General features: G+C 48.8%; 1 protein-coding gene across 7 annotated transcripts; it reads right to left on the reverse strand.

The window, feature by feature from the left end:
* Positions 1-9,135: 9,135 nt before the first annotated feature.
* LOC139322295 (sodium/glucose cotransporter 1-like) lies at positions 9,136-26,801 on the reverse strand. Of its 7 annotated transcripts, XM_070951356.1 has the most exons (12): positions 26,697-26,801; positions 24,904-25,009; positions 24,595-24,675; positions 22,172-22,392; positions 21,155-21,290; positions 20,955-21,062; positions 20,368-20,518; positions 19,009-19,177; positions 14,280-14,495; positions 13,670-13,772; positions 12,092-12,097; positions 9,136-9,368 (listed from the first exon to the last, which is right to left on the reverse strand). In XM_070951356.1, exons 1-12 carry the CDS (start codon positions 26,790-26,792, stop codon positions 9,136-9,138), a joined length of 1,626 nt encoding a protein of 541 aa, XP_070807457.1. In that variant the 5' UTR covers positions 26,793-26,801. The 7 variants fall into 7 exon arrangements, with proteins under 7 accessions (XP_070807457.1, XP_070807458.1, XP_070807454.1 ...); XM_070951357.1 differs by lacking the exon at positions 12,092-12,097 and having other exon boundaries at positions 9,136-9,341; XM_070951353.1 differs by lacking the exon at positions 12,092-12,097 and having other exon boundaries at positions 9,136-9,347.
* Between the last annotated feature and the right edge of the window lie 805 nt (positions 26,802-27,606).

Genomic DNA, 27,606 nt, shown 5'->3' on the forward strand with positions numbered 1-27,606 from the left:
CTCATCCAGCTAACCTGCTTCTTGGTCTCTCACCCTAAGCACGCAACCAAAGCCCTGGGCTGATCTTCACTGTCCAAATCTACAATTCTGCTGGTGGACTTTTTGGGTCTGGACAGTCCTTTCATCATTTCTCAAGAGAAGAATGTAGCCAGGTTCTTTCCGTGAAAGTTTATCCCAAGGAAGAGGCTGTGAAGTTATTTTCAGAGTTCCTAAAGGTAGGCAAGGAGTTTCATAGAGGAAGAAAATAAGGAGAAATTCCCTGGTGTGAGAGCTATTGAGCAGCAGAACAGTCTGAGTTATTCCTTGAAGTTGTCGAGCGAAGGTTGGATACCTTCTGTCTGGGATAGTACAACAATTCCTACTCTGGGCAGGGTGTTGGACTAGAAGGCCCCGTGATTTTATTATTCTGTGACTTTTATTGCTTCCATATTCCTCGGATGAGCAAAGGAAGATAATGCTTCCTGCTTACTGACCCTTCCCCATAAAATGGGGCAAGACGCTGGGCTTGAGTAACCATGAAGTAGCTTTCTGCTTGATATCAGGAAACATTTCCCAATATTAAGAGCTGTTCAGCGATGGAACAGGCAGCCTCAGGCGACACGGAACTCTTCCTTTGTGGAGGTGTTTAAACAAAGCTGGGATGGCCATCTGTCAGGGAGGCTGTTGTATTGACGAAAATGGTATTTAATGGATTCTTACCTCAGGCAGGAGTTGGACTAATGTTCTCCAAGAGCAAATATGCCATCAAGGACTGGAGCCAACAACGCAGAGGACAAATGGGGAAGCGAAAGAGTGGAGGGACAAAAGGGGGGAGAGGGTTTGGAGACTGGCAGGGAAGTACATCAAAGGCAGGAGGGAGCACCAGGCATCACCTCAGATGTTTCTACTCCAGGGCACGATGGGAAACAAACAAATGCTGGCAAAGGAGGCTCTGAATTCACTCAGGCATCGCTGACTCATGGGATGAGACTGAAATAAGAGCAACACGTCCGACCGGGACATCCCCTCCAAGGCTGCCACTTATTCCAAACTTAATAGAGGGGAAGGAGAAGCTTGCTTGGCGAGGCAGAAATAAAGAAGCTGAAAGTGAAAATGGATGAATTGTGAAGAGGTGAGGATGGAAGAAGTAGAGCATCTGAAAACACGTTTTATGTCTGCTCTTTCCTAGAAGATAAACACAACCATTGCTGACTGTTACTTTGCCATTAATGGAAGGGGGGAACTGTGGTTCAAGATAGACAAGGTGGGATGTAAATGACTCTTAGCTCATTTAAACGAATTCAGGCTTCCATGACCAGAAAAACTGCATCCCAGGTCCCGGAAGGAACCAGCAAAGGTGCCCACAGAACCACTCGCTCTAATCTTGAAGACCTCCTGGAAAAGACAGACTGGAGGAGAGAAAAGGTTGGGGCTACATTTAAAAAAAAGGAAAGCGAGAGAATCCAGGCAATTGCACATTTCTCAGCTTGAAGTATATTCTGAGCAAGATCCTTGAGTAGCTTATTAAACGGCTTGCTTGTGAGCGTGTAGAAGACAACAGCTAATAAAGGAGCCAGTGTGAGTCTGCCACAAACAAGTCCTGACAGATGCCTCTCCTTCCTTCACAGAGTGACTAGCTTGGCCCGCTGAGGAAATGCCATGGACTCAGGGGAACTCAGCCAATGGTTTAGAACGTTTCTTGTCATATCCTCTTTTAATAAAATGGTAAAATATGGTCTAACTAGCCAACTCAGAATTAGTCAGGCAAGGTGACATCCTATGACAGTGAAAGTTGGACATTAACAAAACAAGATAGCAGCAATACTTTGAACTTTAGGTTTGGAGAAGATTTGGAGAATTTCCAAGAGAACAGATCAAAGAATCGCTGAACAAATCGATGTAGAGTTCTCACTTGAAGCACAAGTGACCTGGCTCAAATTATCCTATTTCAGACACGTTGTGCAATGAGACAGTTACCTTGAGAAGGCCATAATGCTGAGAGGTGGAAAGAAAGAGAAAAGGAGGACCAGCAGCAAAGAGGATGAAGTCAATTATAAGGCACATTGTTGGGAGACCTGAAGGGCAGAGTTAGGGCCAGACCATTCTGGAGAAGGTCCAATTATGTGGCATGAAGTGTCAACACCAAGTTGATGGCAATTGGTAGTCAATCAAAATAAAGATTAGATGGTACCTACTTAGGTGTATTCATAATTGAACAAATATTCACACACAGAGATACCAAGCTTCATATCGGTTTGGAAAGGAGCATCAGGTGAACTGTCACACTCAAACCTGAATGAAGTAATGAATTCCAAATGAAATTCCATGGTGAGAAACATAAGGTTCTACATCTAGGCAAGAAAAACCAAATGCCCAGGTACAGAATAGGTGGAACCTGGCTCAAAAGCAATGACTTAGAGGGATCTAGGAGTCTAAGGAGCAAGTACTTCAATATGAGCCAGCAGACTGCATTAACTGAGGGATAGAATCAAGATGACACAAAGTGTTAATACCACTTTATAATGCCTTGGTGAGACCACACTTGGAATGCTGCATCCAATTTTGGTTGCCATGATATTAAAAAGATGTTGAGACTCTTTCTAGAGTGCAGAGTGCAGAGAAGAGCAACAAAGATGATTAGGGGCCTGGAGGCTAAAACATATGAAGAACGGTTGCTGGAACTGGGTATGTCTAGTTTGATGAAAAGAAGGACTAGGGGGTGATATGATAGCAGTGTTCCAATATCTCAGGGGCTGCCACAAAGAAGAGGGAGACAATCTATTCTCCAAAGCACCTGAGGGTAGGACAAGAAGCAATGGGTGGAAACTAATCAAGGAGAGAAGCAACCAGGAACGAAGGAGAAATTTCCTGACAGTGAGAACAATTAATCAGTGGGTGCTCCATCATACAGATTTTTAAGAAGAGATTGGACAACTATTTGTCTGAAATGGTCTAGGGTTTCCCACTTGAGCAGGGGGTTGGACTAGAAGACTTCCAAGGTCTCTTCCAACTCTGTTGGGCTATTATCAACTGTACAGATGACACAACACAAAAGTTTTGAAAAGAAACACAAAACTCTAGAAAAGAAAGAGGAGGGTCAAGAAAATTGAGGAAGGCTTGTATAATGAAGTGAAACAAATAGGATGGAAATTTAACAGAAAGAAATGTAAACAAACTGAAGGGAGTTCAGAGGACAACTATCAAGGTTTTGTGGGGACAGAAAGCTGAGTCTTTTGAGGATTATCTAAAGAACCGTGGATGTTTAGTCTGCAAAAGAGAAAACAGGGCAGTCGTGATGGTGCATTTTCAACTATCTAACATGTTGTTACATTGGGGAAGATGTGGACATGTCTTCCCAGAATACAGGAGCAGAATCCAAATGATGAGGTTACAGAGAAATAGAGTCAGGTTAAAGATGAGGAGCTATTTCCTAATGTTGGAATTGTTCTTCTTGAGGTGGTTCATTCCCATCCAAACAGAGACTGGATAGTCATTTGTCCAAAATACTTTTGTAGAACCTGCAAAAGGCAGAGTTTCAACTAGATCAATGATGGCAAATCTATGATGTACGTCAAAGTTACACACCACAACATTTTGGGGGACACACTAGTGTTCACCAATGCCTGACAACAATCATTGTCATGTAGGCTACACAAACTTGGATAGTTCTTCTGGGAACCACCTTCAGAATTTTACTGCTCCCAGTAGCCAGGCAATAAAGCAGTTACAGAGCTTCCTGGGATCCGCAAACTACCGGCAGCCCATCCCCACGTTTGCCCAGATAGACCTGCCCATCACCAACTTGCTCTATATGGGAGGGGGAGTGAAGCCCAAACTGAGTCAGCCATTAAATTGGTCCATCAAATGCCAGGCGGCCTTTGAAAAGCTGAAGTGGCTCTTTGCTGCTGAACCAGTTTTGAAGCACCCAAACCCAGATGAGCCTTTCGTGATCCAAGCAGAGGCCAATGATGTGGCAGCAGGGGTGGTTTTACTCCAGAGGAACGAAAAGGGAGAGTTGCAACCATGGGTCTACACATCACATAAGTTGTCCAATACTGAGAGGCGGTGGGCCACTTGGGAGAAGGAGGCTTACATGGTCCAATGGACTCTTCTCACCTGCAGGCAGTTCTTAGAGGGCATTAAGATTCCATTCAAGGTGTGGGCGGACCACAAGAACCTGGAGGCATTAAAGGCCCCGAGGAAGCCGTCCCCTAAGCAGGTCTGATGGGCTCAGTATTTTAACCGCTTCAATTTCACTTTTCGCTACTTGCTGGGCGGGAAGAATTTCTTAGCCAATGCCCTCTCGCATGCCCCAGTACAGACGTACCCAAGAGGAGGCAGTTAACTCCATTTTCCCATCCAGGCAGCTTTCAGCACCAATGCTCATGAGGCAGCAGAGAACAGTCTCTGTGCAGCCGGCTGGGTGGTGCATCCGCATAAAGATGGCCAGTTGATGAAGGAAGGCCTGGTAGGGGAGTAAAATCTACATCCAAGCCAGCCAGAGAAGCTTGGTCCTGCAGAGAGGAACCACGATGCAAAATCTGCAGGGCATTTTGGGTTTGTCTTCACTCTTCACCTGGTGAAGAGACAGTTCTGGTGGCTGAAGATGAAAAAGGACATAGAAGCCTATGTGGCCAGCTGTCATGTGTGCACCTCCATGAAACACCTACCTGGGAAGGCTCCAGGCTTACTACTGTCAGTAGCCAACCCACCTAGCAGGAGATACCCAGGGGCTTTATTGTGGAGTTGCCTGAGAGTGCTGGGAACCCAGTAATTTGGACTGTCATCAGCCTGTTTTTGAAGCAAGCACACTTTGTGGCGGGTCTCGAGATTCCTTCTGCCTGGCCTTAGCCAAGATGTTTGTGCAACACATCTACAGACTACATAGCAAGAGCAAGAGCACTTAGACTTATATACCACTTCATAGTGTTTTTACAGCCCTCTCTAAGCGGTTTACAGAGTCAGCCTCTTGCCCCCAACAATCTGGGCCCTCATTTTACCCACCTCGGACGGATGGAAGGCTGAGTCAACCTTGAGCCGGTGAGACTTGAATTGCTGAAGTGCAGCTAGCAGTCAGCTGAAGTAGCCTGCAGTGCTGCACTCTAAGCACTGCACCACCTCGGCTCATGGGGTCCCAAAGCACATTATCTCTGACAGAGGGGTGTAATTCACTGCAAAACCTCTCATCCGAGTACCAATGAGATGGCTGAAGATGCCAACTCAGTAGAGCAATACCTGCGCTATTATATAAATCATTAGCAGACTAATTGGGCCAAGTTCCTGCCTTTCACAGAAGTGGCGTATAACAACTAGGTGCACAGCAGCACTTTCAAAGTAGCCACGGGGCTGAGTTATGCCCATGCCAGAGCTCCCACAGGAAGCGCCAGCCTCAGGGTCAGGACTGACTCAGACTTTCATCTAAATTCCACTTTGCTCACAGCTTGACAAAGAATGGGTAGTGGTGGACTGGAATGCAAGGGTGGGGGGAATGGCCTACAAGCACAAGGACAGCCAGAGCAGATGCCACAGCGATCGTCTGGTTCCCCAAACAAAATGAACAGAAGTGATTGGTGGACGTAAGGGACTGGGGATGACCTGTGGGGAGAGGGGAAATGAACTATGCACAGGAAGCCCAAAGCTTCTTCTGTGCCAATGTACACTTGTTCAGTAAAGTTTATACACTTGGAAAAATAATGGAGTTTCTTTTTCTGGGAATGCCAACTGGACAATTGACATTAGGCCACCTAATGGGGACCAAAAGTCTTCTCTTGCAGCCCTGAGGTGTTGCAGCCATGGGGGAGGAGGACTCAAGGTCTTTTTCTCCCCTCTCAGGACACCATTGTTGAGGGTCTCCAACATTGGCAACTTTAAGACTTGTGGACTTCCAGAATGCCAACTTTGGAGACCCCTGCTCTAGATGAAGTGAAAGAGGAGAGTCACATGTGGGCAATGAATTCTACTGCAACAACTATCACGATGACTGGTTTAACATGTCGCAGGGATTTGAGGGGGGCTCTAAAGAACCAGAGGGGCAGATGTGGCATTGCAAAGGAAAGCTGGCCCTTTCCAACCCACCTCCTCCATCTTGCCTTCCTCCTCCCCCAGCAAATGCTGCTACTTCTCATTGTCTGTTGCAATTTGTAAATTATGCTTGATGCTGGAACCTTGTGTGATCCCAGCCACAGTAGTTGATAACGATGCCATGGATGGAAAAGCCCCCCCAAGCCCCCTTCCACTTTGATGTATCTGCCTGTCCTTCAGTACCCAGGGCCTGTTGGGCTTCGTTCCTGTCTGCTTCACTCTGGGGCCCTTAAGGGCCTGGTTTCTGATGGCCTTCCTGAAGCCTCTCCCCATAACCAACTCTGGAAGCATTAAGATGGTTCCCCTGGATTTCTTGTCTGGGAGGACCCAGAGTGAGCTCATGGGGCAGCCCCAGGTCTTCCCCAGGGAGTTTGTCCCAGAGAGGTTGGGGTCTCTGCTCCCCACCCTTAGGGCTCCATCAGCCCTTCCCCGAGAAGAGCGGCGACCATGGTGGGGTCCCTTCCTGATTTCATTTCAGGGTCTGTGGGGACGTCCAAGTGGGAGCCCTCCTTCTGAAGGGGTCTGCCCCAACACTGATCCCCATCAACCTCTCTGGCCAAGTTGGCATTCTGGTCCAACTTCCACATTTTCCTCTGACAGAAGACTGGAAATAAGAGAGCTGAGGCAGCTGTAATTTTTCATCTGGGTTTTCCAGGGCTTTGAGCAGCAAACAACTTAGTCACCCAGAAACCCGGGGAGTTGAGTTTTGTGTGTGTGGGGGGAGAGTTTGTCTTGTCAAGAGGAAAATGCAGCAATTAATCTGTCGGCCCCCGACACTTTTGTCCCCTGCAATTAAATCAAAGGTTCCTAAAATGGACTCATCCTGCATCTCCCTGCAGCCCTGCTGGGCCTGCAGTGACACCGAGCAGCCGGTGCTGCGATGCTGCCTCTTTTGCTCCCCGAAGCAGGCCACGTCACGCTGCGAATAGTGGAGCCAGCATTCTGCAGCACCAAGAGCAAGGTCCCCATTCTTTAGCAAGAAGACTTGATGTACGAGGCAGACCCTCCCTGTTCTTCCAGCCCTGTGGCAATCTGTGGAGCCAGCACCGAAGGCAAGAAGCCCCAGAGGGACCACCCTACCAGGGCCCTTGGTGCAGGGGCACTCTGGAGCATCACAAGGGTTGGGTCTTGCCCAGAGCTTGGCCTTTGGTCTCCCTGGACCAGGCACTCTCCTGCTGCTGGCATGCCTTGGGGGAGGAGGGCATTTTCTGAGCAAGGGTACTCCGAGGGGGCAACAGGTGGAGAGGCTTTCATGGGCCTCTTCCTTGCATTTTGGGAGTTTGGCTCAGGGAGGGGGGGGTCCCTCCTGCAGGCTGAGTTCTCTGGAGCAAGATCAGCACAGCCCACAGGGAAGGCATCCGAGTCTCTCCAGGGAGTTCCATGTCTCCACCCTCCTTTTCATTACGGCAAACGGCAGAGCCTTTCGGAGAAAAGAAAATGGTATGCTGGAATCATTTCCAAGGGACTGAAAGTAAACAAGTGCTATTATACACACACACACACACATTAAAGGCTCTTTCTGAGGGGAGCCGTGACACACCAGTCTGGGCCAAGGGCACCTTCAGCCTGAAAGTGGCTGCCAGCAACTGCTCCTCATAGGTCTGGTACAACGATATCTTCCATAGAGCACAGATAGTGAACCTGTGAAGCCCATTACCACAAATTAAATGAAAAGCTTTGGAAAGTGGAACAAAGATATGGAAAAGCTATCAGTGGCTGCTTGCCATGATGGCTCCATCTCACTCCAGGAGTCACTTCTCTTTATGGGCCTCTGAAGGCTTCTGGCCGGCTCTGGAGCCTAAGAGAACTGTCTGGTGAATGGCGCTGTGAAGTCTTTTGAGCTTGGTAGTTTTCTTAAAGATGCTTCATTACCCAATTCAGCACTGATGATGTTACCTAGTTGGGTCATGAAACGTCTGCAAGAAAACCACCAAGCTCGGAGAGCACCAAGGACCCCTCATTTCAACCCTGCTGAACTCCAAGTATTCTCGCCTATTGGTACTTCGGAGAGAGGGAAGCTCTGGGCTCCCTGTTAGTTGGGCTGGGAGCTCTCCATGGTCCTGCAAAAACAGCCGCTTTGTCAGAGCCTATCAACTCCTGCTTGTGAGTCCTAGTCTTCCTCTTGGGAAGAGTCTCAGAAGGTTGAGGTTAGGCTGTGGTTGCGAAGGTTCTTGATCCCAGACACAGCCCTACGCCCGGTTGGCTCCTAAGTCAAAAGTTGCTTTCTCCAAGGCAGTCTTAGCGTCAACCAGGGCCAGACACTTATCCCCCAGTTGCATCACCCTCCCTGCTTTCCCCCAGTTACTGGCCCCTGGCAGAAAGAGATGGGGATGACCTGGTCTGCAGGCTTTCAATAGATTTCTGGGTGTCAGGGGGCAAGGCAGGAGTTCTGCTTCATTTTGTTTTTTTCAACAAGACACAGTGATTTTAATATATGTATGTGTGTATATATATATATTTACAGTTATACAGTAAATCCAAATTACAAAGGATGATAATAACATCAGCATGCCTGGTCCCAGGGAAAGAGATTCAAACCACTTCAAGCCGATTCTAACTCAACTAGGTATTAACAATTCAATGCAAATACTTCCAGTTCCAAAGTTAATACAGGTAGAAACAGTTCTGCATGAGTCTTAAATAAAGAAGGGCAAGATTAGAAGACTCTGCCTCCAAAACAATATCAAAATCAGCCTACTGAGGCAGCTGAACTTACACACTTTTCCTGTGCAAATCATACACTTAAAAAACAAGAAGAGAAAAACAAGTGGAAAGCAGAATTTCTGACACACACACACACACACACACACACACACACACACTGGTAACACAATCCAAAAACGGGGATTAAAAACATTTGAGGATTGTCCCCTTTGAGGAGAGTCCGCAGACCCACACGGCCCCTCCCAATCAACGGCATTCACAGTTGGTCATGTTTTCAGTTAACTGGAAGAGTTAAATGATTCTCCTGACAAATGAGTTTCAAGTCTGATAAGGTGCAAGTTACAGATTATGATGTCACAGTGCAATTTAGCAATCAAGAACTTCATTCCCAAATAAAACAAAATGTTTGACCTATGCAAAAAATCCATGGCAGAAGACAGCCACCGACAGCAAGATGATGGCGTTGATGTTGACCACGCGCCTCCACAAGGGCTCCTCTGTCGTGTCCGTCAACTTATGCTGCAGGGCCTCCTCTTCTTCCTTGCTCAGCTTGGGGCCCGTCTGTTCCAAGCCACAGAACCAGTTGTAGGCTTTCTTGCAACAGTTGGTCTCTTTCTCTTGGGCTGCAAGGACAACATGGCCGGCTGTTAGATGTAGAAGCCAAACTGACCTTTTCATGCCCAGAACATCCTCCTAAGGCTCCACCACCCTATTCTCATACAGTTTGCTTCTTTGCCCCAATATACCATAGAGTTGAAAGGGTTCCTTTTATCAAATCTACTGACCATCATTATTCATTCTGTTTTGTGTTGAAGCAAATAACATTGCCAAAAAAGAGACTGGAAAGAATCTCAAAGGACCATGAGGAGTTAGGCAGGAAGGCAAAAGAATTTGGGGCAGAGGTGGGATTTTCATCCATGCCTCCAACTGGCAGACATGGCCTGAAGACGGAATGGAGGATTTGGGGTGGGGGGTGGAGTCCTCGGGAAAACTTTGTCTTCCTGGACCACAATCTGTGCCATCCAGAGGTAGGGCTTCTGCAAGCAAGAAATGGGTTGCACCTCACAAAGACTAGCAAGGGCATGTCTGGAAGACACCTTACTCTACTCAGGTCATGCAGCAGACTTTAAACTACATCTGGAGTAGAAGGGAAATCAGAAGCCAGTCAAAGTTTCTGCCCAAAGGTAGGCACCGGAGATCAAGAGAGGAAGTGGTAAGAGGGAGGGGCCCCAGAACACACCAGGAGATGCAGGAGGCAAAGCTAAGAAGGCCAGTGCTGAGAATCAGAGGCTTCTTGTACCTCAGTGCTCAGAGAATGGGGAACAAACAGGGAGAACCTGAAGTCTTAGCACAGGGAGGAAAGGTAACATTATTGGTATTTCTAAAAGTTGGTGGAATGGATCGCATGAATGGAATATAAAATTAGAAGGGGATAATTTGTTGAGAAGAAAAAAAGCCCAACAAGGGGAGGGGGAAAAGGTGTCATATTATATGTGAAGAATTTCAACACAAGTAAATTCAGAACATCAAGTGTGAAAGTCTTGCCGAAAGCGTCTGAGTGAAAATAAAGGAAAAAAGCAAAAAAAAAAAAAAATGACCCTGGTGTGGGTGTGCTTTACAGGCCACCAACCAGGCAGGAGGTGTGACAGAAATCTTTGCAGATTGTGTCCTTGAATGTCCAGGAAACACATCACAGTGCCAAGGGGGATTTCAACCACTTCAGCATCAACTGGGAATCAACCAAAGTAGCAAGTGGAAGATTCTATGGCAAGGGTGTCAAACTCAATTTCATTGAGGGCCGCATCAGGGTTGTGTTTGACCTTGGGAGGCTGGGGGTGGGGGCTAGGCCAGGGTACGCATGGCCAGCTTGATGTCACTCATGTCAGGGGTGCCTGTGGTGGCCCGAGTGCTCTTCCACTGAAAATGGGCTCCCAATTTCTGTTTTGGGCTGGGATGGCCTCCTGCAACACTCTGCCAGCGAAAACCGAGCTGCGGAGCCGCATGTGTTTTTGCTCTGTTTTTGCTGGCAGAGGGTTGCAGGAGGCCGTCCCAGCCGAAAATGGAGCTGGGAAGCCCGTTTTCTCTGGCAGAGGCACTTGCGGGCGGGTCCTTTGCTGTTTCCGAGGCGGCCCCGCGGGCCAGGTCTAACCACCCCATGGGCCTTGAGTTTGACACGCCTGTTCTGTGGGTTCTTGTTTTGTAGAGGACTTCATCATCCAAAGACTGGAATAGAGAACTAGCCATGTTGGGCTTCATGCTTACTAACAAAGGAGAAATGCTGGCATGGGAAGGAGAGAATGGCAAGAGTGAATGACCGTTGTCTTCCTAGAATTCACCCTGCAGGCAAGCAGAACCAAAAGTTGTCTGGTTACTATTCTACATTTCAGGAGATCTGACTTCAGCAACTGACGGGAAAAAGTAGGAAGGGTTCTAAAGGAATGGAACCCTCAAGAGGGTTGGGAGATTCTCAGAAAGGAGATTATTGAGGCCCCAATACAAACAATACTATAGAAAAAACTTAAAAGTGGGAGGGCTCTGATGAAGTCACCGGGTGCACAAATGGCTCTCTATCAACAAGAAACAAAAAGGACAAATTTGAAAAATGGAAAGATACTACAAAGTAGAATATCAGAGAATAAGGATGATTTTTTTATCATCGCTAGGAAAAGATGTGGAAATGATGACAAGCAATGGGGAGAAGCTGGAACTACTTAATTCCTATTTTGCATCTCTCTTTGCAAAAGGAAACCATGGCCCATGGATGTGGGGAGGGAACAGCCAGGTCCCAGAGTACAGAGGAAGGACCAGAAGACTGGAGAAAAATTAAGGCTCCCGGCTTAAAAAAGAAGTGAAGGCCGGAAACAGCAAACCAAAGCAGCTTGACCTCAATATCTGGGAAAATACTGGAAAAGAGATCAAGCAGCCAGTTTGCAAGCACTTAGTAGGAACGGGAGGCCTCGGGTTTATTAAAACTAGGTCAGGCCAGACAAATCTTAGAGCTCTTCTTTTTTTACACAGAGGCTAGATTTGTGGACCAGTGTGGATGTGAAGGACCTAGACTTCAGTAAGACTCCTGGTAATGCTGACATAGCCTCTCTGATCAGATGGAACAAGGCGAGATGGATGGTCCCACTATCAGACGGATTCAGTTGATTGGAAAACCATGTGCAGCGTACGGTCCTTAATGAATCTACTGTATGTCCTTCATCCCACGGCTGAGCTTGCCTACTTACTTACTATTAGGAAATGTCTTTCTATCGTTCCATAAGAATCTGTTTTCCTATAACTTAAGACTGTTATTACATGTTTTTAACTTCAGGGTCATAGAGAAGAACTCACCCTCTTTTTGGCATTTGGAAAGGGCTACTATCTTCTCCTTTTCTCCAGACTAAATCTGCTTATCTTCTTCAGTCTCTTCATGTCACTTACTTTCTAATCCCCTGATCTCTGCCCTTCTTTGATCCCTTCACTAGCGCATCTTCCTGTTTAGTGACCAGAACAGTACACAATACTTGAGATAAGCCAGGGAACCACCAAGTCAGAGAACGAGGAACAGTTATAGCCATGATCTGAAAATGATTGTCACAGCCTAAGTTTGTATGTCCCTTTAAAAAAAAAAAAATTGATTTATATGCCGCCCTTCTCCGGAGACTCAGGGCGGCTTACAGTGCGTTAAGCAATAGCCTTCATACTTTTGTATATTTTATACAAAGTCAGCTTATTGCCCCCACAAACTGGGTCCTCATTTCACCTACCTTAGAAAGGATGGAAGGCTGAGTCAACCTTGAGCCTGGTAAGATTCGAACTTACTTTAATTGCAGACAGCTGGTGTTAAATTACAGTGCCTTTGTCTGCAGAGCTATCCAGGCAGAGCTATCCTTACTTGCAACCATCATATCACTGTGATATTTCAAAGTCTTTGTCTTAATGGTCATTAATAATCCCAGGATTATTAATAATATGACTGAATTTCTATATGAATGCATTTGATTTTTATCTCCTAGCTATACAAAATATGTTGGTTTTTCAACTGACTTCATTTCCTCCAAGGAAAGCTTTTGGCAACTATCTGAAGATGCCGAGAATTCATCTCTTAATAGCTCCAATTACAGAACTTCAATATTGATATAATGATTACTATTATATTACATGATTGTCTTTTAAAAGTATCTATGTGTGCGATTTGTGCCTTAAAGTCAATTTTGGCAAACACCTGGACAAGTCCACACAGTTTTCTTGGCCAGATTTCAGGTGGTTTGCCATTGCCTCCTTCCTAGGGCTGACAGAAAGTGACTGGCCCAAGGTCACTCGCTAGCTTCGCGCCCAATGCAGAACTAGAACTCAGAGTCTCCCCTTTCTAGCCTTGTGCTTTAACCAGTACACAAAATTGGCTCATAAATGTATCATTATTACCATATAATAATATAATACTATATTATTTATAAGATTTCTATCCTGTCTTTTCCCCTGAACTCAAAGAAGCCCCCTCCTCATTTGCTGCTGCTCCTTTATTCACAACAGGCTGAGGGGCAACAGGGCATTTTAATGTCACCCACCCATTTATAGTTTTTTTAAATGACTGCATTCATTTTCAAATTTGAGAGGGGGATAAATAATAAATTTATTATTTATTAAATAAATAAATAAATTTTAAGGTGCAAAAATAATAATTCAGGCACGCTCTGAACATCTGCTGCAAAATCCTTAACTAATATGGAGATAAACGCATATCAAAATTTCTCCTGGCATTTTTTTTTTTTTTTAGCATCGCAACCTAAATTTGATTTTCCAAAAAGTGATCACTCTCCAATGAACTAGGATGCCTGTGAGCATCTTGGCTAAAATTCTTCCCTCTGATATCTAGGTCAGATAGGTTAGGAGAGGTCTGGTCTGGTTTGTCCTAGACTTGTAATAACTCAACATTTCATGGTAAAGGTGATCTCACCTGGCTCTTCCTCATAGTCCTCCATTCCTTGCACCATCTCCCCTGCGTCTAGATCGACACGTTTCTCTTTACTGTTGCGCAAAGTCCAGCAAAGACGATAAAGCTTTTCAGGAAACAAAAATAACAACAATGAAGCAGAGCAGCTGAAACGACCTTGAACAAGGTCAACATGAGGCCCCAGTCTTGGTTCAAAAGGGACGGCTAGAAGTGCCCTGGTAACTCCACTACTCCTACTCACTCGGTACCCAATACCTCTGGCAGAACAACACAACATGTTATATAACTGCTCGTGCAGTGTTGAACTTCCCAACAAGACAGAAGCATCCTCTCTAACGTGGCTTCAAAGCGGTTTCCTCCCACCCGGCTGGCTTTCACTTCTGCTGAACTTGAGGATCTGAGAGCTCCAGAGGTGGATGTGAAGGAAAATGGCTCTTCCTTTTATTCTCAGCCATGTTGGGCATTCATGATAGGTTTGGTTGGACGGAGACTTGGCGAGCCCCTGTAAGTTGTTACCCACAGATATTTCTTTACATGTGGCCAAAATCTCAGCGAGGGCAGGGAAGAGAGAAGTGAGTTGGGGAAAATCAGGAAAAGGAGGGGCATTGCTTACATGGACATCATCGATTGGCTTGGTCAGGAATGAGACGATCAAAATGACGGTGATAGAGACAGCGAAAAGGATGATAGCAAAATAGAGGTAATGCACTTTACAGATGATCGCTGGGCATTCACTGGGCACAGCGCAGCTGCCGGTGCCATAGGCAAATTCTGCAAACATTCGAGAGAGCCCGATTACCAGTCCCACCATCAGGCCCCAGAAGGCGCCCTGCAAAAGACAACAAAGTGCATTTAGGAGAACCTCTTCCCCCTCACGTCCTGTGGTATTGTATTCCTCAAAACTGGGTGACTCTTTGGACTCACAATTGTACACATATTGTGATAGATAGATATAGAATGATGGTTGAAAGGGACCTTAGAGGTCATCTAGTTCAACCCCCCTGCTCGAGTAGGAGAGTGTCAGATCTGCCATCTTCAGCTTGGCGCCTTGCTGGCATCCTGCCATTGTTGGGGGGGTGTGAGAGGAAGTAGGCAATTGGCATGTAGAGATGACCGGGGGGGGGGGGTGAGGGAGGTTGACAGAAACCAGAGGTGGGAACCAGCCTGTTCTAGTCTTCAAGGCTGCGGAGCCTGAGAAAGGAATGCAGATTGTGCCAAGAGGCCCCAAACACCTAGCTGGCACACCACTGGTCGAAGATGGGCCAGTCAAGGGGGGAAGGCTGGGAGAAGAGGGGAAAATTGGTAACCTTTTGCACGGGAACTTTAGTCCTGGCCGGCTTTTACTGCAACCTCAAATTCCTAGTAAAAGAACCGATCACTTCAACAAAATGGAGTTGAGGGTATTTCTTCCCTAGGTGTCCAGCTGGGGCAAGCCTGACAGGAAGTCTATACCATCTGAGACCAATGGCTGAAAGAGATATGGGGCACATTCAACTTATCAGCAACCTTCACGATTTGGAGAAACTCCAAAACAATATTCTGACTCAATGTCTAGGGAGATTCTCAGCCATGCCGGTCATGGTTGTCCCAAAGGTGCTTTTTCAAGAGGCAACTGGACTTTCTGGTTTTTCTTAGAAGAAGTTTCACTTCTCATCCAAGAAGCTTCTTCAGCTCTGACTGGATGGTGGGGAATGGAAGGATTTATACTCCTTGCAGACAGCTGGTCCTTTGCATCCTTTTAGCAAATCATTAAGGCCACTTGGAAGTTTGTCTTTCCGGCGTCCCCGTGGCCAGCTTGTGAAGGCAGGCAAGCAGAAGGCCATGTGGAAGGCAGGCAAGCATGGCAGAGCTGCAGGGAAGGGAGCTAGCAGCCTGCTCCCTTCCCCGCAGCCCTGCCATGCTTGCCTGACTTCCACGCTGCCTTCCTGGCAATCTCCCATGCCCGCTTGCCTTCTGAGGTCAGCGTCCAGCCCGGCCCATCCAGTGGGTGGGTGGGCAGCCCTTGGTGGAAATGCAGATGCTGAGCTGGAGCTGAGAGGGACGGCAGTGGTGCTCTGTGAGGGCAAGCAGACATCCTGGCCCATTTCTGCAAAGGCAGGGCCCTCCCCCCAGGGCAATCCAAAGAGGGGAGGGGGATGCTGCAGAAAAGGGGTGCTGCTTCCACCCAGGCCCGCGTGCCTCCTGTGCCAGCTCCATGGGGCTTGGGGCTCCGAAGCAGTCCACTGGCTTCCCACTCAGCCACCTGCCTGCTCTCTTTGACCGCTGGCGCCACTCCAGGAACTTGGCCCGCAGAGTCTCGTGCTCCGGGGGAAGGAGGGTCAGCCACGGTGCTGTGGCCCGTCAGTGGCCTGTGCAGTTACTAGCTGATTCTGACAGCGAGGAGGCTGGTGTGGTGCTGCACCAGCAGCCTGTGCAGCTGGCGCTTGAGTCAAACAATGAGGAGGCTGGAGAAGATGTGGTGCCAGAGGCGGGGATTCAGCCAGGGCCTTCAGAACCTCCAGAAGCTCCCATAAGTGAAGAGGAAGAGGAGGAGGAGCCTCTTCTCGATGCACGAGCGTGCAGAGGTGTTAAAAGGCAGGAGTGGCTCCTCAGGAGGAGGTCTTGTCAGCTGTTAATGAAATAAAAATTAACAGCCCTTCTTCAGAAAAGACTGATTTAAACTGTACTTGTATTCGAACAACTACTAAGAAAGATCATTAGTAGTCCTTAATTAGTAAACTAAGGTTTGTACGGACTTTGTGTGTCCTGCGTTCCTTGGGGTCCGTAGCTGGGGCAGAGCAGCTGCTTCCCGCCAGTGAAGAACCAGAGCCACAGGCGCAGAAGCCTTCGGCAGCCAGCAGGGTGGCAGCCCCCCCCCAGTGTGGGGAGAGGGCCAGGCCCAACCGTGCCACCATGGAGCCCACGGTGCTTTCCCTTTGGCCTGGGCCATCAGGACTGAGCGATCGCAGTGCCTCCGCAGCAACAGACGTGCCGCGGCTGCCTTGCCCACCTTCACCTCCGTGCGCTGTGCTTGGAAGGGGCCGTCACTGCTGTCCCTTCTCGCCTGGCTGCACAGTGTGCACACGTCAGCTTGCCCTCCCAAAGCAAACCCGCCGCCCTTCACTTTCATTTCATGATGGGAGAAGGAAGAAAGCGAACGGTGGCACCGTGGCACATGCAAGATGCTCCCCTTGTTAAACGCACACTGTTGCCTGCTGTGGCTGATGAAAACGAATGGTGTTCCAGGAGGGCAGGCTGGCCGCAGACGTCCCGGGGTTGCTAAACAGGCACATGTGCATGTGCCGCCGCGGCGCCATTCAGTTTCTTCCTTCTCCCACCACAAAATGAAAGCGAACGGTGGCAGGGTTGCTTCAGGAGGGCAGGTGGACGTGTGCACACTGCAGCCAGGCAGGGAGGGAGAATGGCGGCGGCCCCTTCCAAGTGCAGTGCATGGAGGCGAAGGTGGGCAAGGTGGCCAAGATGCGCCTGTTGCTGCAGAGGCACTGCAATCGCTCAGCCAGGGCGGCCACAGCAGGGCCTCTCCGCCCGCACCATGTCCCGCTCCGGCTGGCCGCACGACTATAAGTGCGGTGACCTGGTCTTCGGCAAGATGAAGGGCTAACCGCACTGGCCCAGCTGGGTAAGCGCCACTGCCCAGGCCAAAGGGAAAGCGCTGGGGGCTCCATGGTGGCGCGGCCGGGCCTGGCCCTCTCCCCACGGGTTTAAGAAGGGGAGCGCAGCTCCGGTAAGTTTAGCTACAAGAAGCCTGCAGCCGCTGCATCTTTCAGCACAAGAAGCGCCTCCAGGCGCACTGAAAAAAAGAGGCTGCGGCTGCAGGCATCTCGCGACAGGGGAAAATAGGGTTTTAGAATAGGAAATAGAAATTGTGAGGGTGGTCATGTGACTGAATGGCGTGGCTGTGAGTGACATCAAGTTGGTCACGCCCACTCAGTCACAGGAAACCCCCCCCCCCAAGCTACGCACACAGAACCGGTAGGGAAAATTTTTAGATTTCAGCACTGGTGTGGACTTCAACTCCCAGAATTCAATTGTGGTCGTACATCGAGGACTACCTGTTCTTGTAAGATCAGTTAAAGCTTAAGCAGCAGTTTTCATGAGAGGCAGGAAGGTGCTTTAAAACTCATCCCATCTCCCTGGAGGCATGGAGTTTGTACGTCACGGGCCTTTTAGGTTGGCGGCTCCTGGTTTGCCAGGTTAGCACTGATTTATTTATTAAACTTATGCACACCCATCTCACCAAAGGTAACTCTCGCTAAATCATGAAAGCTGTTTTTGGTTGCTTTCGTCTGGGTCTTTGGTTTGGTTTGGGTCCAGGCTGATCCTCTCAGCTCCTTCGATGCAAGGAGGTGATGGATTAAAACAAGGCTGAGGAAAAAGGGGAGAGAGCAGAAGTGGGGAGAGTGGAGGACATGCGAAGAGGTTGCTCGGATGTTGTGAGACACCAGAACTGGCTGAGGAAATGCTGGGGGTTGGAGGCCGAGATGCTACCTGCGCACCTGCTCACACACAGCGCTTGATTCATTTCAGGGGGCTCTTTGCACTGACCCCTCTGGCCCCCAGGAGAGCTTCTGGGGGAGGCAGAAGCTCTGGTGGACGTGCTCCTCAGAGGGTAAAGAGGGAGACTGGCCAGGTGATAGGAAGGACGAAAATCGCAGGTGGCGTCAGATCAAAGCCTCCCCGAGAACTCTGGAAATCCTTCGGAAAACCAAGGCTGGGCAGCAATTCTGCTGTTTGAAAGCAGCACCAGGAAGATGCCGGCAGCCCAAAGGGGAAGAAACACCCTCCGGTGCTCCGTCCTGCCAGGGAGTCTGGCTTAGCACCAGGACTAGGAGCCTCCCAGGGACCGACTGCTCAGGCACACTCGATTAAGAAATGGATCCGGCCAATTGATTGCATCTTTTCAGTCTAATAAATCTGACTGCAACGAAAATAACTACACTGACTCAACACAGGTGTTAATCAGATAAGAAGTCTCGTGACAGGTAAGCAAAGTTCTTAAATCAAACTTAAGACGAATGCCTGCATCAGCCAACGGCAAGATTGCAGCCTGGGAGGTGGAACATTCGCCTCTTTCCCTGGCTCCTGCCATTTGTTCCTCCTCTTGTGCCACGGAAACCACACCCTTTCCGTGTCCTGGGCACATACACCCTCCTTTTGTGGGGGGAGTGGTACACAGAGCTTCTATGGGCTGGAAGACCCTGCAGCCCTGAAGCCGACAGGGGACCTCCCTCCGGCTTCCTTTTGGCTTCCTCCAGCTGAAGAGGCAGAGAAAGAAGGGGGCCCACCTAGCAGGGTTTGCAAGAGGTTGACCCCCCCCCTCCAACCAAGGGCCAGCTGCTCACCTGCTCATTGACTCTCTTGCAGAAGATGGCCAGGAAGAAGACGGCGGCAATGGGTGGACCCAGGTAACTGGTGATGGATTGGATGTAGTCGAAGAGCTGCCCGCTCTGCGCAGACTGGATCACGGGCACCCAGGCGATGCTGATGCCAATCAGGCCCAGGATGAACAGCCTGGGAGGAGGAGAAGGCAGATATATATATATATAGTTTATTGAATAGCCCGAAGGCCTTTTCAAACAAAACAGAAAAGAAAAAGGGAAAAAGATAAAACAGTTACAAAAATAGCAATCTAAAAATATATGATAGATGACATTAAAATTTTACCATATCAAATTTACCATTTGAAATTTGAGAAGGCAGAGAGAGGCCTTGGGTGACACCAACCCAGTCAATGAACCACAAAGGTGCCCAAGAACTTCCTTGGCAGAGGGATCCGAGTCCTGCTTCTCCACATTTGTTTCAGGGGCGACTGAACATTTATTCATAGGTTTATGACTGCAAAGATACGCTTTGCGTGTTTCTATGTTTTTGTTTCTGTTTTCATCTTTTTCCTTCTATGAATATTGTGTATTCCTTTTCTTTGTTTTTTGTCTTAGAAATTAATTGCAAGAAGAAAACAGCAGAAAGGGTGTGGCTATGGCAGTGCAAATGAAGTCCTGCCCATTTTGTATCTGCATCGCACAGAGAAAATGGGGGCGGGGGGGGTTTCACTTTTTTGACCACCCCTGCAGACCCCCTCCCCTTTTTAAAGGGGCAAATAAGTCTACATTTCAATAAACAACCAGATCAACTGAATGACTTGGCGGGTTGTCCCGCCTGTCAATCAGCTCCTTTGTGAAGGGGAGACAGCAAAGTCGCTCATCCTTTTTGCTGACTCTGCAAGGTGCGCCTTCGGTTAAGGCAGGTGCCCTCCAGGGGACGCTGCAGAACTGCCCTTGCCAAGATGCTGCCTGGTCCACCAATTCTTGTAGACTTTAGATAGGAAGCTGTGCAGAACAACGGGTGGAGTGACCCTCCGTCTGTAATTCTTAGGTGAAGAGCGGTAGGCAGAGGAAAGAGAAAAGCCATTGCCAGGCAAGGATCTTCAACCTGCCCACAGGGGCGCCAAAGTCAGGTTATTTGCCAGCCGGTGACTGACTTTGGTCGCTGTTGTCATTTCCAAAGGCTGGAGGCTGGTTGGAGACCCACCAAAGGAAAGGGAAAGCAGTCTTCCTTGTGCTGCAGCCATTTTGGGAAGGTTTCACAAATGCCAAAAGGGTGCCTAAAGAGTTTGGCCGCCCTGATCTTGGGCTCCAGCTGACCTTCCTTGTGATTTCCCCTTTGCTGAGCCTTCACTGCTGCTGCCAACGCCAAGCACTTACCTGCCGACAATCATGAGCTCCTTCTCCTTGGCGGTGGAGCGTATTTTGGTGTAGATGTCCATGGTGAAGAGGGTGCTGGCACTATTAAAGATGGAAGTGAGGGAGCTCATCAGCGAGGCCAGCATCACAGAGAGCATCAGGCCTCGTAGCCCTGAAAAATAAAGCAAGGGAGGTGTGAATAGGCAACGCTTTGGTGTCAGCAACTCCGGTTGAGCAAAAACTGGCTGACTGTACAGCCACACGGGTCACATGGGCTGTACAGCCATCTGGCCCAGCAACTGAATGCACAGCTGGAACAAGGCTGCGTGATCAAGGTGTGCACTCATCATGCCAGAAGAAGCACTTCCTTCATGCACTAAACTAAAGTGGCCTTTTAATGCTTAATAAAAAAGCCACAATGCATCACAATCACTTTAGGATCAATGTGGCATCCACACGGATCCTCTTTTTATGGCCGACTGTGGGCAGAAGGCAGCCGGAAGGCCTATCATAATGCACAGCCTTTGGGACATACGATCTTGGGCACAGATCTTAGCCAGCATTGCAGTCCAAGGCACAAATGACCCAACTTCCTGGCCTCATCTCACCATCTGGCATGAGCTCCACCACCATTGTTGGATAGGCAATGTTTGTACAGCCAACCTCTGTCCCACAAATCTTCTTGCACACCGAGGGAACGACACAGGCCACTTTGTCTGTGAGAAAAAAGGAAAGCATTCTCCCCATGAGTGAGCTGAGCAGGTTGCCCTCTCTCTGCCCTCCGCCTCCTGGGTGGACCAGCTCTCACCTCGGTAGAGAATGCGGCTGATCATGCCTGGCATCACCATCAGGAACATGGGCAGCAACTTCAAGTAGCCGCACATGATGCAGCCAGCCTTGACGTGGGACATGTTTTTCCCCGAGAGGCATCGCTGGACAATGACCTGCCCAAGAAAGGGGCAAATGAACAAGCACTGAGATAGAACAAAGAACATGGGATCATAGGGTTGGGAGGGACCTTGGAGGTCTTCTAGTCCAACCCTCTGCCAACTACATCATTCCATACAAATGGCTGTCCAGACATTGAGACAAGGCCTCCTTCAGAACAGGCCCTGGGAATGACCTCTGCTCTGAGCCATGATTTTTCCACAAGGGTTGATTATTCTTTACCAGGGTCCTCCAGATTCAGGCATCACTTGGATGCAGTGGGCCTCTCCTTACTCTTAGGGCAAGAATGCTTTGCTTCCATGAATTATGGGAAGATCGTTTGGTTCTATAGGCCCACCTCACCAACACTGTGTCATATCCACTGGCTGGTGCAGCTTTTTGTGTAAGATGTTCAGGCTAGATTCACATGACACACTGAGCCACAAACTAGTCAAGTAGAGTTTCAACTTCAGATTGTACCAATTAGTTTACAGTTCAGTGTATCCTGAAGATCAGCTTCATTCCATAAGCCACAGTTCAGTTAACTTACTCAACATCATGCAATCAACCATAGTTTGGGAGCAGACTCTCTGAATGTCTGGATTATTTGTTTATTTAATGAATTGATTTAAATGCCAGCCAGAGAATAAGAATTGGGACTGGAGATGCCCTCCAAAGACCAGAACCATAATCAGCCTGCCTCTGCCCAGCAAAAGGCCACTCTCATCCACTGAAAGGTGGAGCTGGGGCAGTGATCTGGGCCCACGAGTCCAGATCTTAATGTCCTAGTAGTTCCTAAAACCAAAGCGTTGTCTGTTTAGGCCTCTAAGCACAGGGTCAGGATGATCCCACAGAGAAGACCTGTGTGCGGGGAACATCAAGAGCATCATGACCCCACCTGGTCAGTGCACCAATACCACAAGGCCAGAATGCTCAAGCCAAAGATGAGTCCCGGCCAAGGGAGGTCGCCGTCCACCGGGTCCCGGAAAATGTGGAAGGCATCTGGACGGGGAGTGTAGCACTTTTCAGGGATGGTCACGTTATCGTAGGAGATGTTGGATGGGATTGCTTTCATATACTTCTCCATCAGGCCCTCGTATCCTCCGACTTCTGTAAATGCTGCAGGAGATCATACAATCGGTCAGGACAAGGAAGTCTGTGGCAAAGCAGAAGAGTTCTCCTCTCCTGCAAACCCATGTGGTTAGACACACATCAGCTCAGGGGACTGTTGTGAAGGCAGAATTGGACCATTTCCTAGAAGATACATCCTGGAACCTGACCAGTTCTGGCCACGGCTGAGCCTGGGAGTTTGGGAGCTTCAGTTTTGCTTTAAAAAGAACGCCTCCGATCCTTATGCTGCAGGAGAAAACTGGGTTTCTCTAGTCAGCTGAATACTTATGGTTGTGTTCGTGCAACATGCTCACCCTGAGATTAAGTGAACCATTTTCTCAGTTAACACGATGTACGGAGCCAAAGACTGATGCCATGGGCTGGGTTCATACAGCATGTTAACCACCACAATTTTTAAAATCAGTCTGTATTGTTTACTTATTAGATTTACAAGGGGAAATAAACAAGAAAAAATAGACGTCATTTTTACAACTGCTGCAAAATTAACATTAAAAATCAAGATATTATTTCAACAAAGCAGCGATATGGCTAATGGTCAGGGACGTTGACCTTAAGACTAAATAAGTGCCAGCACATCATAGGTGACTTTAGCTGGAACAAGCCAGAACACCCAAAGACACCGGCAATCACCATCGAGACTACATCGCTAAGACAAGCTGTAAAAAGCAGAACAAAATTCCAAATTAAACTTCTCCAGCTGAATCCCAGAAGCAAAGAGGCACCTGAGCCTAACTCGGTTGTCAATATGCCCCACCACCCACTGACCACATCCTTCAGAACAAACATGGCTGATGCAAGTCAGCCAGAATTCTCTGCAGCCTTGGAAGTGTGGCTTAAAACCTCCAGACGTAAGGCCAACAGCCGCACCACAGACCAGAAGAACACCGAAGCAGAAGCAGCTCGAACTAGAGGGCAGAGCGGTCTCAGAAACCTAAAGGAGGACCAAACCATCCCCATCCCCTCAACAGACGAGGGCTCAGCCACAGTTATCATGGACAGAGCACAGTAAGCCAAAGAACCAAATACAATCCTGGGTTGTATAAACAGAGGCATAGAATCAAGATCACGTGAAGTATTAATGCTGCTTTATAAAACCCTGTAAGACCCCACCTGGAACACTACAATCAGTTTTGGTCACCACACTACAAAAAAAGATGTTGAGACTTTGGAAAAATTCCAAAGAGCAACTAAGATGATCAAAGGCCTGGAGACTAAACCATATGAAGAACGGCTGCAGGATTTGGGTCTGGCTAGTCTAAAGAAAAGAAGAATTAGGGGGGGACATGATAGCAGTCTTCCAGTATTTGAGGGGCTGCCACAAAGAAAAGGGGGTCAATCTATTCTCCAAAGCACCAGAGGGCAGGACAAGAAACAATGGTTGGAAACTAACCAAAGAGAGAAGCAACCTGAAATTAAGGAGAAACTTCCTAATAGTGAGGACAATTAACCAGTGGAATAGAAGTTGCCTTCAGAAATCGTGGGTGCTTCATCACTGGAGGCTTTTAAGAAGAGTCTAGACAATCACTTATCTGAAATGGTGGAGGTGGGTTCTCTTACTTGAGCAGGGGGCTGGACTAGAAGACCTCCAAGGTCCCTTCCAGCTCTGTTCTGTTCTGTTCTAACCTATGTCCAGTAAACACGAATCCACATGGATGATCTCGTACCCAGTGCTGCCGAATGATTTCTCATGTATATGTTGAAAATTAAACTAGATCAGAGCCAGCCCACCATATTGAAAGATGCCTAACCTAGACCCTTCCTCAAGGGGTTGCCACACAGTGAAGGGATGGGCATGTTCTCTGGCACCTATAACCAACTTCAAACTCAGGTCAGATATGAGGAGAAATTTCCTACAGGGAGGAGTTATTAACCAGCCTTGAGAAGAGGAGATTGAGGGCCTTCAGACCAAGGGAGTACCACCCCCTGTCTCAAATGCTTTAGCAGATCCTACACAGAGCAGGGGGTTGGGCTACAGGACCACCAAGGTCTTTTCTAACTCTATGATTCTGTCATTCAAGCGCCTCATGTCTAGGCAGATCTGGGCTCCATCCGGCCTTCTTGAAAGCAACTCCCAGCTACCCAGCAAAAGTCTTTCAGGGTCTTTTGGAGGTCTCACCTTAATTCCAGCCATGGTGTACCTGAGGGTACGGGGCAAGGCACTTTCAGTGCTGGTTTTGAACTAGGGCTTACCAAAGACGGTCAGGATGATGGATCCCACCAACATGATGCAGGTCTGCAGCGTGTCTGTGTAGATCACGGCAGCAAGTCCTCCTGCCAGGCAGAGCGAGGGAAGCAGAAGGCTGCGATAAGGGGAGAAGGCGGCCCAGGGCCGAGCCCACCCCCCAAAGAAAATCCTTGGGCTTCTCCATTGGGCTACCCCTCATGCAGGGAAATGGGCAAGGGGCAGACAGGGAGGCTTCCCAGGTGCCAAGGGGCCTGAAAGGTTGGGGACTGAGCCTGACATCAGGGCTGGGAGGCTCACCTGCAAATGGGACTCACCTGTGATGGTGTAAAGGGCCGTGATAGTCAGCAGTATGATGATGGCCACATAAATATTCAGTCCCATAGCAATTTGGATAAATATGGCTCCAGAAAATATATCTGCCTGTGGTGCAAAGGAAGAATTGGCCCGTTAAGCCAGAGCACCAGGGAAGCTTGCGAAAACCCCTTGCAGACGGCAGCAGTGCCTCGTGGGGCCTCTCCATCCACCCCACCCGGAAGGGCTGTGCTGCACGAGGATGTGGCAGGGGCTTTTGGGTGGGCCTGGTTACAGGAGTGCCCCAGAGGAGCGGGAGGGGCCCTGGATCAGCCGTCTCCACTGCTACCAGCCTCTGCCTCTTGGAAGAGGAGAAGGTAATGGCCAACAATAACCTTAGAGACCACCTAGTCCAGCCTCTGCTCAAAGAGGAGCCACCAGCGCAGCCTTTCTGGTTTAAGGAGTCAGAATTAAATGGGGGTGCAGGGAGAGCAAATCCTCCGGACCCTGGAGACCCTGTTCCTACAATGGACTGTGAGTGTCCCCTCCTCCCTTTTCTATGCAACCAAGTGGGGTGGGCAGCTTGGCACTTGAAAACCCACAAATGGGGGCCCACTAAGAGGCTGGTCTCAGCACCGGCCCTCCTCCATCCTCCCATCTTACTCATCCAGTGCCAAAGAGGTAATTACAGGTGTGGAATGAAAGGTGCAGCTTCTTGAAAGTGCTGCTTACAGGAACAGCCCACACTCTCCCATCAGCTGCGCCTCCCTCATGGGCTCATGCAACGTGCTGAGGTAGGGCTGACCTAGACCTCCCAGAAAGGGACAGGGTCTCCCCCTCAGAACTGGCTGTGCTAGTTAGATGGTGGGGCTCTAACAGAGTCTGCACCCTAACAGAGCGTGGCACTCTTCCTGCTGCTTTGGCACTGCCTGCCTCGCAAGAGACGGAGGGCTTGCCTCTCCCTGCCCCTCCAGGAGGCAGCCTGCAGCCAAAAGGCTCCAGCACTGCTCTCTTCACATTCAGGTGTTCGCCCTTCAAGGCAGAACCATCAGCATCTCTCCCACTCCCACTGCCTCCCCTGCTTCTTAGAGGGGCTGCCCTTCCCATCCCATTACAGTTTAATCAGTAACCCTGATAGAGATCATTTATTGCCAGCTAGTGAGAGAAGGCAGGGGCCTTGGGTTAATGGGCACAATTAACTCCTGCCCGTTGTTTACCAGGGCAAAGGGTAGCATCATAGGGCATCTGCAAAGATCAATGCCCTGGAGAGAGAGATGGGGGGGGGGAGACCTCCCTTGGACTCACTAGCTCTAGGTTTCTTTCCCCTCCCCCCCAGGGCTTCTTACAGCCCCCACCTCTGAAAAGAAGGGCTTGTAGGAAGACATCTGCTTTGGAAACAAATTCTGGCAGCCATTTATTTGGGCGCTGAGGGACAAGAGTTCCTTCTGGACTGTGCCCCTCAGAGGTCCATGGGAAGATGGGGGGTCCTCAGGTATCTGGGACTGGCTATCTCTGTGCAGGAGCCCAGATGTTGCAATCCATCCAGTCCAGTTGTGATGTGGGAATACCCAACCCTCAAAATAGGAAAGCAGTTGGCCCATCACATGACTGCCTACCCATTGAAGGGTCCCAAGACCCCCTTTTAACTGTCCCTCCACTCCTGACACTCCCTCAAAAGCCCTAGAGGCACCCCCTGGCCCTTCCCCACCCTCTGAGGGTGGAGGGACATCATGTGCCTGAGCTACAGGGAGCTCTATGAAGGTGCCACCATGAAGTTCTTCTATGAGCCTGGAGAAGATTCAGCTGCTGAACTCACCGAGATCTTCGTGAATATGTACAGGAGCAGAGACAGGACTGACAGGTAGATCTGAATCCGTTTCCCTCCGAAGCGCTTCTTCAGATACTCCGGCATGGTGACCACCTGTGAGGGAGGAAAAGGTGCTGATGTGGGGGGAACGGACATCTGGTGGGGAGGATCCCAAGAACTGCAGAAGCATGGATTGAAAAAGGGGGGATGCTAATTTTGGCCCACCATGCATAAAGAATCTCTAGGTCAGCGTTTTTCAACCTTAGGAACTTGAAGATGTGTGAATCAAAACCTTGCGAACTTGTGGACTTCAAATCTCAGAATTCCCCAGCCTGCAATGTTGGAAGTCCACACATTAGAACACATTAGAGTTAGAAACCCAACTCTACCAATGAGGCTATTTAGTGAGTAACCAGGAAAAGGGTGGTTGGCTCCTTTCTTCCCTTCCCCTTTGGCTTTCCTTTCTCCTTCTTGGGGTTTCCATCTGTGCAGAGTGAAGCATCCCGGCCTTCACTTGGCTTCTTCTCTTGAGAAGGGGGAGGAAGGGCCACAGGAGCAATTCTGCTGGACGTGTTTAAGCTACAAAAAGAAAAGATCGACCCAACCCTGCATCTGGGGCCAACCTGCTGAGAAACCTTGCCAGCATCTTTGCAGGTAATGATCACCTGGAAGGGCAACAGGGCCAGAGATGCTTCTTCTGTAAAGAAGCCTCTGACCTTCTTGTTAAATCTCTTCCCGGGCCCTACCTGGTCCTGGTCCAGGCAGGGGAGGAGTCAAAAAAGGCGGTACTGTTACTTCATTATTATTCAGTTTTTATAGACATTCCATTGCTGATTGTCTGAATGACACCCTGAACGCTGCAGGCCCAGAGCCTCTTTCCCCATGCAAATCAAATAACGCAATGGCTTTATTGTGACTC

This window comes from Pituophis catenifer, unplaced genomic scaffold (assembly GCF_029215685.1).
Source record: "Pituophis catenifer annectens isolate HBS135680 unplaced genomic scaffold, rPitCat1.0.hap2 SCAF_10, whole genome shotgun sequence".
In the NCBI taxonomy this organism is placed as follows: Eukaryota; Metazoa; Chordata; class Lepidosauria; order Squamata; family Colubridae; genus Pituophis; species Pituophis catenifer.